At 41.3% G+C, this 21,417-nt stretch overlaps 1 protein-coding gene across 1 annotated transcript in view; it reads right to left on the minus strand.

Moving 5' to 3' along the window:
* Positions 1-21,417, minus strand: part of LOC308512102 (gamma-aminobutyric acid receptor subunit alpha-3) — a 239,523-nt gene that overhangs the window by 99,224 nt on the left and 118,882 nt on the right. The window contains exon 5 of the mRNA XM_081081909.1: positions 12,978-13,198. Within this exon, the coding sequence (XP_080938035.1) occupies positions 12,978-13,198 (221 nt within the window). The remainder of the gene's footprint in view (positions 1-12,977; positions 13,199-21,417) is intronic.

Raw genomic sequence — 21,417 nt, forward strand, 5'->3', positions numbered from 1 at the left:
CGCGGATCTCCTTTCCCCAGTCAGGGGCTGTGCCTGTCCCAAGGGACGCGGCTGTCTGCCATGCAGTCTCCCTCGGACCCTCTGGGCTCAGAGGTCTGGCAAACTTTCCTGCCCAGATCCCTGGTTTTTTACCTTTCCAGGGGAGTTCTGCCCTTCCCGGCTGCAAACCGTCTCACCAGCTGAGTAGTTTCGCCAATTTGGGGTGGGTGTTATTAGTTTCAGCTGCTTACTCCATTTGCTCCGGGAGACGACCTGGGACGTGTTTGTCCCTACCCACTTTTTAAATAATAATAATTATTATTATTTTGTGTGATAAGTACACTTAACATAAGATGCCTACTTTGGAAAATTTTAAGTATTGTTAATTGGCAAAGTATTTGAATAAACACCGCTCCAAAAAAGGCATACAGATAGACACAGGTATATGAAAAGGTGCTCAACATTATTAATCATTATGAAAATGCAAATTAAAACCACAATGAGATACTGCTATGTGTGAATTATAATAACTAAAGTAAAAAACCTGACAATATCAAGTGTTGACAAAAATTTGGAGAAAATGGAGCCTCATAAATTACTGGTCGAAATATATAATGCTAAAGCACACTTTGGAAAACATTTTGGCAGTTTTTTAAAAATTTCAACATAAACTTCCTTTAAATTTTATAGTTCCACTTCAATTCTCCACTACCCAAGAGAAATGAACATGTATGTCCACAGAATCCATAGAAATATCTATTAATAGCAGAATTATTTATTATAACAAAAAAACCAGAAAGAATCTAAATGTCCATCAAATGATGAATGAATAAACAAAATATGAAGCATCCATATGAGGTAATATTAGTCATTAACAAAAGGGAATACACACAACATGGATAATCTCAAACACATTATGTTAAATAAATAGTATATAGTGTACAAAAGGTCATATATTGTATAATTCCATTCACATTAAGTATCCAGGAGAGGAAAATCTATTGACACAGGACATAGATTAGTGGTTGCCAAGGACTAGGGCTGAGAATGGATGGTGACTAGAAATTTTTTAAGGGACTTTTGGAGGTGATGGAAATATTGTAAATCCACATTTGGTTATTATTTCACAACTCCGTATATTTAATATAAATCCCTGAAACTTGAAACAAATGAATGTTACCATATGTAAATGATAGTTCAAGAAAAGCTCTTATAAAATTACAAAGCAGAAGTGGGATTTAAGCATAGCCTTGAAGACTACCAAATTTACAACACAGCTCTACGTCTTCATAGTGGTGTGCAAGTTATTTCAGTTCTCTGTGCTTTGTTAGCTTACATTTTACAGATGCTAATTAAAGCTCTAAGATAGGATGGTATTATGAAGTGGGTGATGGTATATAGGGAAGCCAGGAAGTCTGAGGACTGATATCCAGCATAAAACAACTGGGCTAATGTCTTTTCCACTGAATTTTAGCACACCAGTGATTCTCAATATTTCATCTGCTTCCAACAGTATGTGCTACCCATGGGTAATATTGCTTTTACCTCAGGCAAAAGGTACATGTATATGAATCTCGAAGTGGGAAGGGGCATAAAATAAGGGATAAACAGTAAGTGGAATACGGTAGTTTGAAAATGTTTAAACCAGTGATTATGCTATACTATTTCATTGACTTAAGGATCCCTACTATAGAGTTGCTTTCCAGAGGCATTAGAGGAGAATCTGTTTCCTTGCCTATCTAGCTTCTTAGATGCTGTTTATATTCCTTGGCTCATGGCCCTTTCCTCTATCTTCAGAGATAGCCATGTTGCAGCTCTCTGATCTTTTTTCTACACTTATATTTCCCTCTCACCATAGCTAAGAACGATTCTTAGCTTTCAGGACTCTTGTGATATTATTTCAGATGGTTGAGTAATCCAGGATACATTCTCCATCTGAGGGTCCTTAATTTAATCACATCTACAAAATACCCTTTGCCATGTACATTTATAGTTTCTGAGAATTAGGACATGAGCATCTTTTAGGGGCATTACTATGTCTACCACACATAGCAAAACAAAGAAAACAAACTAAAAATCAAAAGACTACTGATAAGCTGGGAGAAAATTTTTGTAATATATCATAAACAAGGCTAATATCTTTTATACATAAAGAACTCTTAAAATAAGAAAATTTAATGGAAAAATGTGCAAAATCATGGGCACACAATGCACAGAATGATTTCAAAATGGCCTTTGAACATATGAAAATATATTCAAGATCACTCATAATTAGAGAAATACAAATTAAAAATACACAGAGATATCATTTCTTATCTATTAAAATGGAGAAAATGTACACATTTAATAACTCATTCTATTGGTGAGACTATGTAAACAGTCTCATACATTGCTGGTGAAAATATAAATTGGTACAAACTTCTTGGAGGAAAATTTGGCAACATCCAACAACACTCAATGTGCATTTACAATTTGAATGAGCATTTTTCATTTTTTGATATTTGCTCTGAAAGTACACTTCTAACAATATAAAAATGCATAGTGACATGGTTATTCATTGCTACACGATTTATAATTGCAAATTGTTGCTTAAATTGTCTCAAACTTATGCTTGCTCTACATATATTCCTTTTTATCCTGCTATTCAATTTTGTAATCCTTCATGGGCAGTTTCTATTCTATTTTCTACATAGTAGAACCAAATAAATGTTTGTTGATTTGAAAATTACTAGGGCTAAATAAGCATTTGTTATAAGAAATCTCATTTTGGAATAAAGCTTTCATATAATTTTAAAAAGGGGGGGATCCCTGCTATTGACTTAAAGTCACTGAGTAGTTTCTTTTCTACTTCTTTGGAATTGAGACAAATTCATGACTTGGTTATTTGGTACTCTTATCTGATCTTCATTGAAAATACAGTGGAATCTCAGTTCTTGAACTTAATTTATTCTGAAAGGCTGTTTGAGAAGTGATTGTTTAAAAATCATTTTCCCATTAGAAATAATATAAATTGAATTAATCCATTTTAGACCCCCAAGTGATTCCATTTTAACCTTTCTCAATTGCCTGTGATCATTGTTTCACGAGCACTTTCACACCTTTAGCAATATCAACATTCTTGATGGTCTCTTATGTTTCAAAATTATGCCAATAATCAATCTCAAAAGTAGCCAGATCAGATAACACTCGAACACCTCTATCACACTTTGCAATAATTTTTCTTCAGCTTTATTGTTGTTCTCACAACTTTCATTTTTACTTTGCTGCTATCACTAACCTTCTTAGGACCTATGGGGACTTTCTGTATGTATTTAATAATAATAAGCAGCAACAAAAGCTAAAAACAACACGAAAATATTCACAGCACAATTTCCTGAGATGTTAAGAATGTGAGGTTTAGTGTTAAATTGACTCATACTCGTGCATTCTCTCCTTTGCCATCTGAGAGACAGGTGACTGATCATATAGTTATCAGCATGAAAGGGCCTTTGGGACAAGAACCAAGTTTTGTTTAACAACTGACATATTTTTCTGTGCACAACTTGGTCAAGAAACAAACTGTTCAAGATGGCAAATGTTTGAGAACCAAGGTTTGACTGTATGTACATTTTCAAAATGAGCACACATATCAGAGATTATTCTTACTATACTGTTTCATGATTTTTATATTGTACTATATCATTAATACAAAAACCAGTATTTATTTTGCACTTATTATACAGTGCTTTGCATTTTTAGGATTTTTTTGTACATGTTTCCTGAACTAGATTGAATATCGCATGTAAGTCATCTGCTTTTAAATGGGAATTCACCCAATGCACTAAACCAACAAGAAAAAAAAATTGTAATTCATATGCTATTACATCCATGTCTTCAGTGTCCATTTGCCTTTGGCCTACTGAAAGTGACCATTCTGTAAAATGAAGCTCTCATCTTCATATCTTGATAATACCTCTCACTTTACTAAGCTAATTTCCTTTTTTTTTTTTTTGAACCTTCAACTATTGCAATGTCTAGAACACATTTCTTATCCATAATGCTGGGGAGCTATGCACATAATATTTGCAGTCCTTAAAATATATATGCCATACCTCAATTGAGAATTCTAAAAATTAGAAAATGAATAACTTACTTATTAACAACTGCCCTACAGAAAAACACAAAATTATTTCTAGATTTTTTCATATAGAATAAAAATCTGCAAAGTGGGGGCATAAAATAGGAAAAACATATCTAGAGAAAAAATATGTTCCTGAACTAACTGGAGTCCTAAAAGTTAAACATCTAAATGTTATTGAGTATATGCACTTATTGTTCAGCTAGACTGTCAACACATTGAGAGTATGAAGGAAGGAGTAGCTTACATTTATAGGGACAAGGGTCTCTGAAGCTCAGTATGAGCCCCTAGGCAATATGTCACCTAGGCCTTTTAGAAGTGGAACAATCTGGTCTGCATTCAGAAAACTGTTATTTTTTTCCTTCTAAAAAGCAAAGGGTAGAAAACATTACTTCTGGAGTGGCTGATGTGCCAGACAAGGTATTTCTATCATCGTGGATTAAAGGGCAGGATCTGGGATTTATGCTGTAAAAGAAAAGATAGTAAATTAATAGCCATTACCAGTAGAGGAGTAGAGGATGAGTCACTTGAAATATACCACTATCAACCACCCAAACTAAGCAGCACATTAGTCACAAGAATCCCAATTGTCTCAGATTTCCCGTTAAATCCTGGAACTATAGGCAAAAGACTTCAGTACACTGGAAGGCCAACACTCTACCACTGCATTTAGCCTTTAGAGGAAGCACATCTCAGTTTTAACAATTACTCAGATGAATAGCCCCAGCCTCATTTTCTCATATTCCCACTGTCCCCAACTCTCCAACCATCTTTAAATATTTGTGATTTCACCAAAGCTTTCATGCTTCTGTGTCTTTGTACACATTGATCCCCCTCCCACTTGCCTGGAATGCCATATTTTTCTTTATATGTGCAATAAATTTCCTTCAGGTCCTTCCTCAAATACTACCTCTTCACAATGCTTTGTATGTGCCCTACAGGCATAGTTGAGTTCTCTGGCTCACAGAAATCCCAGAGCACTTTGGACAAATACTTCAGTTTTTATCACTGTTGAAATAACCTTCTAGCCCCAAGATAATGCTACTCTTGCCTGGAGGGCCATCTCAGCAAACTGAAACTTAAATAACTCATGTCCCTGTAAAACTCCGCTTGACCAGAAACATAGTATACCCAATCAGACAATCCCCAAATGCCAAGACAACTCCAGGTCTTCTCATACTAAACATGGTTAACTATGGGCCCCTGCCAATCAGGTTTTTACTAGTTTTTTCTTCTTTGTTCTTTATTCTTTATCCTATAAAAGCTTCCTGCCTTCTGCCCCATTTTGCAGCTCTTCCCATGGAGTCTGTTCACTTCATGACATGTTAATAAAGTTTGTTTGTATTGCCTAAATTGTTTTCTTTGATCATTTTTAACAGCACATAATGTTATTAGTCTATTTATGTGTCTGTCTTCTGCACTGGACTGTGAGCAACTTGAGAGAAGTGTCTCTATCATTGTAATCCTATCCCTAGTATGGTGGTTGAATAGTCAATAGATGCTTCTTTTTTTTAATAACTATTTCTGCAAGATAGGCAGAGCAGGTATTTTCAGCCCATTTCCCAGAAAAATAAACTGAGGCCCAGAGCAGAGAAATGCCTTATCCATGGTTATACTGTTGATCTGTGCCAGAGTTAGGACTCACAGCTAGAGCTCCTAATCCCAATTTTAAAGTCCATGTCACTACAACATAGGTCTCTACTCTGTTTAGGGGTAGCATCTAAAATAGCTATGTTCTTTGGAACTAGAGGGAACCTTCTGATGATCTGTAAATCCCCCTTGTGTTAGAGTGAGCTTTTTAACTCAGTCTGCTTGGAGATCAGCATCTTGCCTTTGAGAATAAAAGAAATTCTTGTTGGTTCAAGACCCCAATTTCCTCTTGCAGCTGGCAAAAATGAAACAAATGTGTGAGGACCTGTTGGGAATACATTCTTTCTTCCATCCCTCCAACTCAAATATCAGTTCCCCTGTGATGCTCTCCCATATAGGGGCCCAGGCCTCCAAATCATGATGAAACGTGTAATTTTTAGCTCACAGCACTTCACTGTTGGCTGTTTGTGAAACTTCTATTATTCCTTATACAGTAGTACAGTGAATAATGTGTCCTATCTTTTCTGCAACATATGAGCTTTTAGAAGATAGGGGTTAATATCACCATGTGGAGTGCATAGAATAATTTGTAATTGACTGAGGACTTGTACTATTACTTGATTCTCACCTCATTATAAGCTTTCTCAGAGTCCAAAATGAGCCACTTTATCATCTATGCTCTTAGTTCTGTTCATTAGATTGAGGTTCACTAAGTATGAACCACTTCTGTGAGTTAGTTGCGAGCTAAATGAATAAGGAACTATAAGTGGAATCTCCTAAAATCATTACAAAAAAAAAGGAACATGTGCAATAAAGCTATCAATGCTTGGTTGTTTTGATTACATTAAATCATATACAACTAACAATGTGACCTAAATGCTTTCCCTGGTCCCTGTCCATTCCATAGGTAGTCTCTATAATGAAGACACAAGGACAAGCCATTTACATCTAAAGTAGGAAGATAAGAGATTTTCTGTTAACATTTGAAGTCCCGGCATCATGCACAATTTATCTTTCAAAATATTTTTCTTGGAAATCCCCATGTATATAAGCAAAACTGACTCACTCATATAATCAAAGAATAAAGGAAGGCATGAAGGTCTGAATTTGACAGCAAGCCTCTTAATTGGTTCAGAAAAATACCACTTTCTTCTTGATGATGCAAGATGGAGAAATGAATGTTTATTTTCTTTAATTCTACATTAAGTATAGGACCCTAATATTGTGTATCCTAATACATAGAAGACACTCTGTGCAATGTATTCAATTTTACAAAACCCCATTGTGTCTAAGTAATTATAAAAGTGAAGACATTAACATAAACACTTCTACAAGGTGGACATGTTCCAGGACATATGTCAAGCAACTGACATGGCTTATTGTATTCACTCCCCACAACTGCCTTGTGAGGCAAGTATTGTTTTGATTCACCCCATTTTACAGAGGAAGGTCCAGGCATAGTCTTACTACAGAATATATATTCTGAATCTGTCATATTTGAACTATAACATGAATGATCTGATCATGTTTCTCACTTTAAAAAAAAAACAATAATGTCTCCCTGTAACTACAGGATAAACATGTTGTATCACTTCCAAACTATTATCCCTCATCTGTCATGCAGAAATGTTTCCAAAAAGGTATTCCATTGGGCTGTATTTCCCAATATACTGCCTTCTCACTGTTATTTTCCAAAAGCTTATTTATTCATCCACATTCAATGAAAATGTTAACACTTGGATTATCGTTTTTCCTAACCTTTAGTATTTCCATTATCCTAGGGAACTCATTTACTTATAGGAAGCACTCATACAAAATCCTGACCCCCATCAACTTCCAATCAGGCACTAAATACCACCAATACTACCTTTTGAAGATATAATCGATCCATATTTAAAAACAAATGTTACTTAGCCCTAGCTGGTTTGGCTCAGTGGATAGAGCATCAGCCTGTGGCCTGAAGGGTCCCGGGTTCAATTCTGGTCAAGGGCACATGCCCAGGTTTCGGGCTCAATCCCCAGTAGGCGGAATGCAGGAGGCAGCCTATCAATGATTCTCTCTCATCATTGATGTTTCTATGTCTCTCTCTCCCTTCCTCTCTGAAATCAATAAAAATATATTTTTTAAAAAAACCTTATTTAGTGGAAAAAGCAGTAGTTTTAAGCCAGACAGTCCTTAATTTGCTTAATAACTGCATCATCTTGCATAAGTCATTATTAATTTTAAGCTTTACTTTCTGGATCAATTCAATAGAAATAATACTTATTTTGAATAGTTTTTGTGAAGATCAGAGTTGTTTTAATAAAGTGACTGGCAATAGTAGCTCTCTAGTACACAGTAATTTTTATTAATATTATTATTAGAGTATTGCAGCTCATAAAACTAGGCACCTCATCTTCATCCTTGCTTTCCTCTAATCTACCTGCCACACTGCTCCCAGAGTGATCTATCTAAAATGCAAATCTGTTTGTATCATTCCTTTGTAATAAACTCTTTTAATAATGGATCCCTATAATTTTTATGCCAAAATAGCTCATAAGCACCCCTTCTTCAACCCAGGCCACTTCTCTGCACTTTACTCTGTGGTCCAGTCACACTGAATTTCCTTTAGTTTCTATAATGTATTATTACCACCTCCTCCCTCATTCCTCTGGCCTTCATCTCTCTCTCTCTCTCTCTCTCTCTCTCTCTCTCTCTCTGTCTCTCTCTCTCTCCCTCCCTCCCTCCTTTCCTCCCTCCCTCCCTCCTTCTTTATCTCCCTCTCTCTCCCCACCTTATTCTCTATGAAACATTTTTTTCCTATCTTTTACTCTAACTCTTCATTTCTTCTTAGTCTCAGTTTAAAAGTGAATTCCTCTGGAATTCATTGTGGCTATTCTCCATAGACTCACTTTATTGTTCCTTCTAGATGCTCCCATACTACTCTGTGCTTCCTCAATCATAACACTTATTCTACTTTACTGTCATGATTTATTTGTTTTCCCCAATAAAATATAAGCGAGGGCAGAGACCTCATCTATTCTTGCTCATCACTGTGTTCCTAGTTTTATGATGAATTGTGTCAATTCATGAATACCTGCCTTTGTGTATGCTATTTCCTCTGCCTAGAATACCCTTCTGTACCTTACCCTATACCTACACTTTCTTCAAGATTCAAGATATAGAATAAGCATTGCCTCCTTTCTACAACTTCCCTTGATGCCGCCACATGATGTTAGATGTTCTTGCACTGTAATTCTAACACATTTTGCACCTCTCTCTGTTTAAGGACTTTTATATTATTGTGCAGCTATCTCTGCACATATCTGCTTTAACCATTGGACTGTAAGTCATTAAAAGCATGACATGTGTCTTATTTATCTCTATAGATCAGCACTTATTCCCAAATCCACAAACATGATAAGCACTCATAAATGGGTTGAATGAATGATTCAATTCAATGGGATAAAATCTAGTTAAATTTAATGAGTACTTATACCTCATACTAAAATAATCACTGGAACTGTTTTACTGTTATATATTATGCAACATTCATATACCATAGGTATAAAGAAAAATGCAATGAACATATATATCCATAGCTTCATCAATAAATAAAATGTCATTAATAGAAATGCAGTTCCCTATATATTCATATCTGATAAAATGGAAAATTCATAAACATGTGCATCACTTTGATCTGGGCTCTGTTCATTTTTCTATATCATTCCAATTTTAGTATGTGTGCTGCTGAAGTAAGCAGCAGGTAATGAGCTTTGGCCTGCATTTTTATGGTTGTCTTGAGGTCTCAAGATGAGACAAGACAAAGCTTCATTCTCAACTGCCCTAGTTACACAGCCATGCAATCCTTGGTAAAATTTTTCTAACAAACTATCATTCTTTAGTTTTTTCGTGGAATCCAGATATAATTTCTGAGGATCAAAAATAATAACAGTAATGTGATAGAGTAACAAACACTTTCTGAAAAATTCTAAGTGTTCTTCAGACCTTATCCAATTCGTGATTTTTATGTGTCTGCAAGAAGGTAGCAGCTACATTGTTACCTGAATGAGAAAACAGGTAATTTGTATCTTATAAAAAGTCACCAGATGAATAAATCGTGGTTTCACAAATAGAGCCAAGCATTTATTTTCAGTCTTGAACTTAGGTCTCCCTCTGGACCCATTGTCCTGGGTCCAAGGTGAAGCATATACTGTGTAAGGGAACCAATGGCTTCATCATGTTTCTAAACTTCTGTACCTCCTCTACTCTGTACTTTAGAATAAGCACAAGGTCATTCTGCATAGACTCCTATCTTCCTAAACTTGTCCAATTCAGACTAAAATGAAGGGCCCACTGGTCATCTTCTTCCCATTCATCCAACTCTATCTTCAGGTGGCTAATCCTTTATTCAACTTCATCTTCTGCCTTTCTCAATAAGCATCCTCAGTCTTCTTTGTAATTCCACATCTCCATCCCCCCAGAACCCAGGAGTTTTCATTTGCAGCTACACCCAGGCTTTTGTGCAGGGAGGGAAGTGCGGACTTGTGGTACCTAAGGAGACTGCAGTGGGAAGCATTATGGGGCGATTTGGCAAAACAGCAGCCAGGGGCATTTGGTTGTAGGCCCCCAAACCAAAACGGCCATTTTTCATGAAAGGAGCTAGCTGCTCCCAGTAGTTTCATGGTGGGAAAAGAAAAAAGACCCACTCTAGTCAACACAGCCTGCCCCACCTGCATGATCCCTGCATGCCACACCCTGCATTTTGAGCTTTTCAGAGGAAACAAAAGCAGAGGCCAAGCTTATGGGTTTGAACAGTCTCAAGGAGCCCTCAGTGACAGGACAAGGGCAGAGGGGGTCTGCCCCAATATCCTGGGAACCAAACTGATATTTTCCCCACACAGGAGAACTGATAAAAACTCTTTCCAGCTGATTCTCTTTGCCAAGCCAAGGGCAGAGTTCTATTTTGGGCAACTCATGGAAGAGTAGCTCTGGGACAGGGAAACACACCCACCATATTCCCTGAAAGCTAAACAGCACCTCCCCACCTAAAGCCCTTTCAGAAACAGACTATTGAATGATTAAGATTGAGCATTATGCTAAGTGAAATAAGCCACTCAATGAAGGAAAAATACCACATGATCTCACTCATTCATGGATAATAGAGACCATTATAAACTTTTGAACAATAATAGATACAGAGGCAGAGCTGCCTCAAACAGATTATCAAACTGCAGCGGGAAGGCCGGGGAGGGTTGGAGGGCAGGGGTAAGAGATCAACTAAAGGACTTGTATGCATGCATATAAGCATAACCAATGGACATAAGACACTGGGGGATAGGGGAGGCTAGGGGACTGTCTAGGGAGGGGGGATAAAATGGACACATATGTAATACCCTTTGTAATACTTTAAGCAATAAAAAAAATAAAAAATAAAAAATAAAAAAGATTGAAAGCTGGCTAGCAGGCAAAGGCGGGCAGAGGTGGAGCCCAAAGAACCAAGGGAAGTTGCTGACCCAGACCTGGGCCCCATGATGCTAACAAACCTACATTAGAGAGCAGATTGGCCCCTCCTGCTTGCAGCCAAGGCCTGTGGATACAGACACAAACTGTGGATTGCTTGGAGCTTCCAGCAGGATTCAGAAAGCAAAAGGACAGTGTCTGACAATGATTAGCACCTAAGTACCTAACAGGAACCCAGAATTGGCAGGCAGAAGAGTAGGATCCAAAGGGAGCCTGAGGTGGGGGCAGGCTAGAAGATGTCAAAGGGGGAAAAAGGAGGACATATGTAATATTTTCAGCAATAAAGATTTTAAAAAATAAATAAAAGATATAGGGTTAGGCAAAAGTATGTTTAAAGTTGAGAGTACACAAAATACGGAGGTTATTCTTGTATTATTATCTACTAGAGCCCCGGTGCATGAATTTGTGCATGGGTGAGGTCCCTCAGCCTGGCCAGTGATCAGGGCCGATCAGGGCCATTGGGCTCAGCTGGCTGGGGGGAGGGGCCTCAGGAGGTTGGATGTGGGAGTGCACTGACCACCAGGGGGCAGCTCCTGCATTGAGTGTCTGACCCTTGGTGGTCAGTGCACATCATAGCGACCACTCAACCAGTTGTTTGGTCATTCGTTTGTTCGGTTGTTCGGCCACTTAGGCTTTTATAAATATAGATTGACTAGAGGCCTGGTGCACGAATTCGTGCATGGGTGGGGTCCGTTGGCCAGGCCAGCAATTGGGGCCAATTGGGGGCATGGGGAGGAGCCATGGGAGGTTGTCCAGCAGTGGGAGGGGTAATGGGAGGTTGGCCGGCCACCCTGATCTGGGCCAATGGGGCTGGCCTGCCAGGGGGAGGTTGACTGGCCGCTGGAGGTTAGCTGTGGGAGTGCACTGACCACCAGGGGGAAGCTTCTGCATTGAGCGTCTGTCTCCTGATGGTCAGTGTGCACCATAGTGACTGGTTGTTTGGTCGTTTGGTCGGTCACTTAGGCTTTTATATATATAGATACAAACAATGACTTAGTTTGTAGTTATTTTCCATACAAACAACTGTAAAGCTTCTTTTGCCTAACCCTGTATATCATACTTTTCTACTCCCAAAGCATAAAAACCATCACAATCCCCCAAAGCACAAAAACCATCACAATTTTATGTTTCTGATGATTCACTATACATTGCTTAAAACAGCATTCACCAACCGGTGGTCCATGAGGTCTGAAAGGTTGGTGACTGCTGGCTTAAAAGATATAGTTTTAAGTTCTTCGGAAACTTCACTTATATCAAACTCCTCAGCGTTCCAAGACCATGTGGCATTAAACATATGCTGCTGTAATTTTGCATATATATATATTAGCATTGTATGTTTCAGAAAATATCCATCATTAGCCCACATGACTCTCATAACCTGCATCATAGTAGTTCGTTTTTACAGTTAAAATTAGCCTATTCTGACTGTCACAATGTTCATGCCTATGTATATGGCTGTGAGTCTGTGTATTTAAGTGTTCTTGATAATGTATATGCATTATATTAGTGCTCATGTGTCTTGGAGTATGCAGCATTTATACATCATGAACATATATCTCTGTGTTTTTTATAATGTTCATATGGCCAACTCTCAATTTATATGTGTATCTATACTAGTATATATATGTCCATTAGTGTGTATATCTGCAAATGTGTTAAGAGTACACACCTATGTGTGCATTTAAATCTGTAAACTTGAAAGAATTTTCAATGGATAGCCTAAAACATGCTGCTTTAAAACCTAGTCGTACCCACAAGTATATTTTAGAAAGGGATATCACTTTCTGACCTCATTGTGTAGAGGAGGGTTCCATTGTCTATCAGTCTGAGCAACTTGTTAGGTGTGGTCATGTTATGGGCCACCGATTTCTTCCCATTGTGAAAGAAGGTGTCAGGGGTCCAGATCTTACTAGCCAGAAGATTGTTCAGTGGAAGGACCTTCATCGGTCCATCAAATTTCAGTCTTTCATCATGCCATGTCTGTCGAAAAAATACGTCAATGGTGTACTCCTAGGGACAAAAAAGAGAGAGAACAATGTTTGAGTAGAGTTCTAGTAAGGACGCAGTGTCCTTACCAAATATTAATTACCTTGCAATATTTCCTCTGATGCAGAGTTGCAGCAGCCTATTAACACTAGTTAGGGTGAGTATAACAAATGATTATGATTGAAAAATAATGCCATGGAGATCAGTAAGTAAGTAAGAGATAATATATCTGACAAGATTTTGCTTAGGAAAGTCACTGCCAATACTGCTCTGCACATCATAAAAGCTAACCACACTGAGCTGGTTTGCTCAGTGGTTAGCGCATCAGCCTGCGCACTGAAGGGTCCCGGGTTTGATTCTGGTCAAGGGCACATACCCGGGTTGTGGGCTTGATCCCCAGTAGGGGGCGTGCAAGAGGCAGCTGATCAATGATTCTCTTCTCATCATTCATGTCTCTCTTTCTCTCTCTCTCTCTCTCTCTCTCTCTCTCTCTCTCTCCCCCCTTTCCTCTCTGAAATCAATAAAAATATACTTTTAATAAATAAATAAATAATAAAAGCTAACCACAGATCTTGTCTTATAAAAAGGCAAGAGCTCCCTTCACCATGTTGAGGCATCTCTAGTAAGAACAAATTCCTTACCTTGTCTGCTCCTACTAAATGATCCCATATGAACATGAAAGGCCAATATAATAATCACCACAAATACAAAACTTTAAATTTTAGAACATATTTCATTTGAGCCTCAAGTAAAAATGTTTGATGAATTAATATCTTAATATATTTAATAAATAAGGAACTCTTACAGATAACTTAAAAAGGAACAAACAAATAGAAAATGGGTAAATGACATGAACAGAAAATTCCTGAAATGGATAAAAATGGCTAATAAAAATGAAAATTTTCAAAATTGCTGTTAATATAAACACAAACTAAAATAATAACTGTTCTATGTTTTGGTAACAGCAGACTAAATCATTTGGATGCTAAATCATTTAGTTATAATGACTAAATCATTATAACTATCAAGTATAAAATTTGAATAAATACATAGAAAGATAGAACGATAGACTATTTTAAAGCAATGGAAAGTGACTAATAGCAGGAAAATACTTGAGAAAAGTGTACCATTGAAAGATGGCAATAGCAATGGATTAAAATTACATTTGTGGCTTCTCTTTCTTAAAGGTGTTCCTCCAAACCTCAACTTCACATGTTATGATAACACAGACTTACTGGCTCAAAGTGGCAAATAATCTGAAAATTTAGGGGTGAGAGTCCTAGAAGAGAGCCACAGTAGGAATGGTACCCTAAATCTGGGTATATACTCTGCCCCAAATCCTAGCTAACCACTATACTAACTATACACATATGAGGAAGACCTCATGTTTAAAAAATTCAGACAGAAACAATAGTGGAGTCTTCCACTAAATCACCGATAACAGAACTGTTCTGGATGGTAATTGTTTGACAGAAATTTTATTGGCATAATATCTTAGAGGAGATTGCTTAAGGCTGGCCAAAGAGATGAAAATTCAGGGGGAGACCCTGGAAGCAAGATAACCACTGAGAGGGTATGTCTCAAACTCAGTACAAACTCTGTCCAAATCCTTGGCTAACCACTAAAGTACATAAGGCATGGGGGACACCTTTAGGTAGCCAGGCAAAATAAAAAACCAGAAGCTGCTTAAAATCCATTAATGGCCGCCAGTAATACCTGCAATAAATTCTAATATCCTTCCCTTATCTAGAAAGCACTTAATAAACTGGCCCTTACCTTCCTCTCTGAGCTCTTCTTCTTTTTTATTGTTGACAGTATTACAGATGTCCCCTATTTCCCCACTTCCCTCCGCCAGCCAGGCCTTCATCACACTACTGTCTGTGTCCATGTGCTATGCAGATATGCATACAAGTTCTTTAGTTAATCTCTTCCCATTTCCCAACCCCCTTCTCCTCTTACAGCTGTCAGTGTGTTCCATGTATCCATGCTTATGTTACTATTTTTTTTCATCAGTTTATTTTGTTCATTAGATTCCACATATAAGTGAGATCATATGTGGTATTTGTCTTTCTCTGGCTTATTTCACTTATCCTATCTAATAAAAGAGAAACATGGTAATTAGCCATACCTCCGCTACCCTTGCCATTGACTAATTAGGACAATATGCAAATTAACTGCCAGCCAAGATGGCGGCCAGCAGCCAGGCAGCTTGAAGTGAACATGAGGCTTCCTTGCTTCAGTGACGGAGGACTCCAACGTTCCCTGCATGCCGCTGCCGGCCTCTGAGCTTGCAGTTTGAAACATTGTTACAAATATAGAAGCTAAACAAAACCCCAGAAACCTGCTTTCAGCCTGCCGGGATCTCAAGAGCTGGAGTTGAAACAGTGTTTCGATTATAGAACCCAAACAAACCAGATAGCTGCTTTCAGCAGCGGAGGCCTGAGAGCTGGAGCCAAGCCTCAGAGCTAAAGCTGGCCCAGAATACCAAAAAAAAGAAAAAAAGAGCAGTTGGGAGCTTCAGTCACCCGCAGCCTGAAAATAGCCCTCAGCCCCTCACCCAGACTGGCCAGGCACCCCAGTGGGGACCCCCACCCTGAAGGGTGTGTGACCAGCTGCAAACAGCCATCATCCCCTCATCCAGGCTGGCCAGGCACCCCAGTGGGGACCCCCACCTGAAGGGTGTGTGACCAGCTGCAAACAGTCATCATCCTCTCATCCAGGCTGGCCAGGCACCCCAGTGGAGACCCCCACCCTGATCCAGGACACCGTTCAGGGCAAACCAGCCGGCCCCCACCCGTGCACCAGGCCTCTATCCTATATAGTAAAAGGGTAATATGCCTCCTGGCACCGGGATCAGCGTGACAGGGGGCAGTGCCCAGACCCCCTGATCACCCTGTGGCTCTGTGTGTGACAGAGGGCGGGGCCACAACCTCCCTCTGCTCTGTTCATGACAGGGAAAGCGCCCCAACCCCCTGATCATCCCTGCTCTGTGCCTGATAGGGGGGAGCTCCCCAACCCCTTGATCGCCCTATGGCTCTGTGTGTGACAGGGTGCGGCGCCCCAACCCTCCCCCCTCCCCCCACAGGCCCTGATCTGTGTGTGACGGGGTAGAGCAATAACCTCCTCATCAGCCCTGCCCTGAGTGTGACAGGGTGTGGCGCCCCAACCCCCTGATCGGCCCTGCTCTGTGTGTGACAGCGGGCTGTGCCCCAACTCCCCTATTGGCCCTACTCTGTGAGTGAAAGGGGGGAGCTCCTCAACCCCCTGATCGGCCCTGCTCTGTGTGTGACAGGGTGGAGCGCCCCAACCCTCCCCCCTCCCCCCACAGGCCCTGCTCTGTGTGTGACGGGGTAGAGCCATAACCTCCTCAACGGCCCTGCCCTGAGTGTGACAGGGTGTGGCGCCCCAACTCCCTGATCCGCCCTGCTCTGTGAGTGACAGGGGGCAGTGCCCCAACCCCCAGATTGGCCCTGCTCTGTGCGTGACAGGGGGTGGCGCCACAACCTCCCCATCAACCCTGCCTTGAGTGTGACAGGGGGTGGTGCCCCAACCCCCCAATCGGCCCTACCCTGAGCGTGACTAGGGTGGCATCGCAACCTCCCGATCTGCCCTGCTCTGTGCATGACAGGGGGCGGTGCCCCAAATCACCAATCAGCAATGCTCTGAGCCCGACCAGGGGCTACACCTAGGGATTGGGCCTGCCCTCTGCCACCCGGGAGCAGGCCTAAGCCAGCAAGTCAATATCTCCCGAAGGGTCCCAGACTGTGAGAGGGCACAGGCCGGGCTGAGGGACCCCCTTGCCCCCCAAGTGCACAAATTTTTGTGTACCGGGCCTCTAGTCCTATTTAATAAAAGATAAACATGCAAATTGGTGTCACTCCGCTACCCTTTCCATTGGCTAATCAGGACAATATGCAAATTAACTGCCAGCCAAGATGGCGGCCAGCAGCCAGGCAGCTTGAAGCGAACATGAGGCTTGCTTGCTTCAATGACGGAGGACTCCAACGTTCCCAGCCTACTGCTGCCAGCCTTTGAGCTTGCAGTTTGAAACATTGTTACAAATATAGAAGCTAAACAAAACCCTAGAAACCTGCTTTCAGCCAGCCAGGATCTCAGAGCTGGAGTTGAAACAGTGTTTCGATTATAGAACCTAAACAAACCAGGTAGCTGCTTTCAGCAGCGGAGGCCTAAGAGCTGGAGCCAAGCCTCAGAGCTAAAGCTGGCCCAGAATAAAAAAAAAAGAAATAAAGGAGCGGTAGGAGCTTCAGTCACCTGCCAGCCTGAAAACAGACCCCAGCCCCTCACCCAGACTGGCCAGGCACCCCAGTGGGGACCCCCACCCTGAAGGGTGTGTGACCAGCTGCAAACAGCCATCATCCCCTCATCCAGGCTGGCCAAGAACCCCAGTGGGGACCCCCACCCTGATCCAGGACACCTTTCAGGGCAAACCAGCCGGCCCCCACCCGTGCACCAGGCCTCTATCCTATATAGTAAAAGGGTAATATGCCTCCCAGCACCGGGATCAGCGTGACAGGGGGCAGCGCCCAAACCCCCTGATCGCCCTGCGGCTCTGTGTGTGACAGAGGGCGGGGCCACAACCTCCCTATCCACCCTGCTCTGTTCGTGACAGGGGAAGGTGCCCCAACCCCCTGATCAGCCCTGCTCTGTGCCTGATAGGGGAAGCTCCCCAACCCCCTGATCGCCCTGCCGCTCTGTGTTGACAGGGTGCGGCGCCCCAACCCCCTGACTGGCCCTGCTCTGTGTGTGACAGGGTGCGGCGCACCAACCCGCCCTCACCACGGGCCCTGCTCTGTGTGTGACGGGGTAGAGCCATAACCTCCCCATCAGCCCTGCCCTGAGTGTGACAGGGTGCGGCACCCCAACCCCCTGATATGCCCTGCTGTGTGTGTGATAGGGGGAGGTGCCCCAACTCCCCTATTGGCCCTACTCTGTGAGTGACAGGGGGAAGCTCCCCAAACCCCTGATCAGCCTTGCTCTGTGCATGACAGGGTACGGAGCCCCAATCACCCTGATGGGCCCTGCTCTGTGAGTGACAAGGGGCAGCTCCCCAACCCCTGATCCACTCTGCTCTGTGTGTGACAGGGGGTGGTGCCACAACCTCCCCATTGACCCTGCCTTGAGTGTGACAGGGGGTGGTGCCCCAACCCCCCAATAGGCCTTACCCTGAGCGTGACTAGGGTGGCATCGCAACCTCCCGATCTGCCCTGCTCTGTGCATGACAGGGGGTGGCGCCCCAACTCCCCAATCAGCCCTGCTCTAAGTCCGACCAGGGGCTGCACCTAGGGATTGGGCCTGCCCTCTGCCACCCGGGAGCAGGCCTCAGCCAACAGGTCATTATCCCCCGAGGGGTCCCAGACTGCGAGAGGGCACAGGCCGGGCTGAGGGACCCACCCTTACCCCCTGAGTGCACAAATTTTTGTGCACCAGGCCTCTATCTATAATAATAAAAGTGTAATATGCTAATTAGACCAGACAGCCAAATGACCTTCCAGACATCCTTTCAGATGACCTTCTGGATGAAACTGGGCTGCAAGGGCTGAGGCAAGCCACTGCGGCTGTAAGGGCCAAGCCCCTTGCATGAATTTCATGCATTGGGCCTCTAGTTTCACTATAATGGTCTCTAGCTCCAGCCATGCTGATGCAAAGGGTATGAGATTCCTCTATTTTACAGCAGCATAGTATTCCATGGTGTAAATGTACCACAGCTTTTTTATCCACTCATCTGCTAATGGGCTCTTGGGCTGTTTCCAGATCTTAGCTATTGTAAATAATGCTGTTGTGAATATAGGGGTGCATATATTTTTCTGATTGCTGTTTCGGGATTCTTAACACATTGTATGCGGGAAACGTATTTATATGTTTTACATATTTATACATTCTACCAGTATAGTAGAGCGCGGGACACATATTAATACATTTTTTATAGACTAGCGTTAGAATGCGGGTGACGTATAAATACGTAAATTAAAGTTATCGTAATTTTACTGAACGTTGCCATTTGCACAAAAAAATACCAAAACTGGCCCGTGCCACCTGTTAGCACGCAATAAAAACTACCCGCAAACAATGTGTTAAGATATATCCCCAGAAATGGGATGGCTGGGTCAAATGGGAGTTCCATTTTTAATTTTTTGAGGAAACTCCATACCATTTTCCAAAGTCACTGCACCAGTCTGCATTCTCACTAGCAGTGCACAAGGGTTCCCTTTTCTCCACATCCTCACCAGCATTTGTTGTTTGTGGATTTATAGATGGCAGCCATTCTGGCATGTGTGAGGTGATACTTCATTGCCATTTTAATTAGCATCTCTGGGATGATTAGTGACATTGAGCATTTTTTCATGTGTCTGTTGGCTACCTGTGTGTCCTCATTGGAGAAGTGTCTATTCAAGTTCCTTGCCCATTTTTTAATTGTATTGTTTGTATTCCTTTTTTGAGTTGTATGATTTCTTTACATATTTTGGAAATTAACCCCTTATCCGATTTATCATTGGAAAATATGTTCTCTCATACTGTGGATTCCCTTTTCATTTTGGTGATAGTTTATTTTGTTGTGCAGAAGCTTTTTAGTTTGATGTAGTCCCATTTGTTTATTTTTTCCCTTGTCCTAGGAGATATGTCATTGAAAATTCTGCTACATGAAATGTCTGAGATTTTACTTAATTTTCTTTTTTAGTTAAATTTATTGGGGTGACATCTATATATATAAAAGTCTAAGTGACCTGCAGACCGGCTGACTGGCTGGTAGCTATGATGTGCACTGACCACCAGGGGGCAAACACTCCAACCGGTAGCTATGACAGGCATTGACCACCAGGGGGCAGATGCTCAATGTAGAAGCTGCCGAGCTGCAGTGACTTGGCAGCTGTAGTTCTCCGGTGATGCACCTGGAACCAGAGAGGACGGAGCCCAATTCCGAGGTGCATCACCCAACAACCGCCCTCTTGCAATCTGGGACCCTTTGGGGGATGTCAGAGAGCTGGTTTTGGCCCAATCCACACAGGTCAGGCAGAGGGACTCCACCGGTGCACGAATCCGTACACTGGGCCTCTAGTTGGTTAATAAGATTTTATAAGTTTCAAGTGTTCATTTCTATGATACATGAACTGTATATTGCATTGTGGCCCCTCACCAAATGGAATACTACTTACCCATAAGAAAAGATGAAATTTTGCCATTTGGGGTAATATGGATGGGCCTTGATTATATTATGCTAAGGAAAATAAGTCTGAGTTCATTTTTAACCATTCTTCCGTCTACAGATTACCTAATCTGGCTTTTCTCTTCCTCTAGCATACCCAGCATATTCCTGCTTAAGGATTAGGATATTACATACTTTATTGTCTAAACTGGAACACTTTTGAGAGTGATAGGATGTTTTATCAACAATTATACCAGTACAACAGGTATAAATCAGGACTGTGCCAGGTAAAATGTTAGAATTAGACTGCTACATAAAACCAAGATCCTGAAGGACTCAACTTCAGCAAAAAGGTTAATTACATAAAATGAACTAGACAAAACCAGTCTCCAAAATGAAAATTCAGAAAGAAAACATGTCTATCAAAGCATGAATTATGAATGAAGAAGGGTTTAGAAGAAGCATTTCTACTGAGATTTAACAACCTGAGGCCTAATCTTATATGGGATTCATATTAAATGTATACTATCTGCCTGATTTGGGGCTTTTAAGCAGAAACATTAACATAAAATTGGTCTAAAGATGGGGATACCTTTAGATTGACTTGCAAAAGCAAATACAAAAACACTGTGGAGGGACATGACTACAAATAAATGCTTTCTGAAAATCAGATCACAATACACAACAACAAATGCCTAAGGAAATGGTCATGAGCGAGAGTCAGCTGATATGCTAATAACATATAACTAAATTAAACCCTCTCCAATAACTTAATAACAGAATAATCAAACATATTATAAGGGAACTATGATTAAGATGATACAGACATAGGAGAAATCAAGATGGCGGTATAGGTAAACATCAGAAATTGCTGCCTCGCACAACCACTTCAAAAATACAACTAAAAGACAAAACGGACATCATCCAGAACCACAGGAAGGCTGGCTGAGTGGAAATTCTACAACTAGAAGGAAAGAGAAAAACACACTGAGACTCAGAGGAGGTGCGGAAATAAAGTGCAGAGGTACGGAGGCGCACACGGAAAGGGCTGGCAACTGAGGACGCGGTTGTCTTTTTCAAT

Source organism: Myotis nattereri (assembly GCF_964212035.1).
Source record: "Myotis nattereri genome assembly, chromosome: X".
Classification (NCBI taxonomy): Eukaryota; Metazoa; Chordata; class Mammalia; order Chiroptera; family Vespertilionidae; genus Myotis; species Myotis nattereri.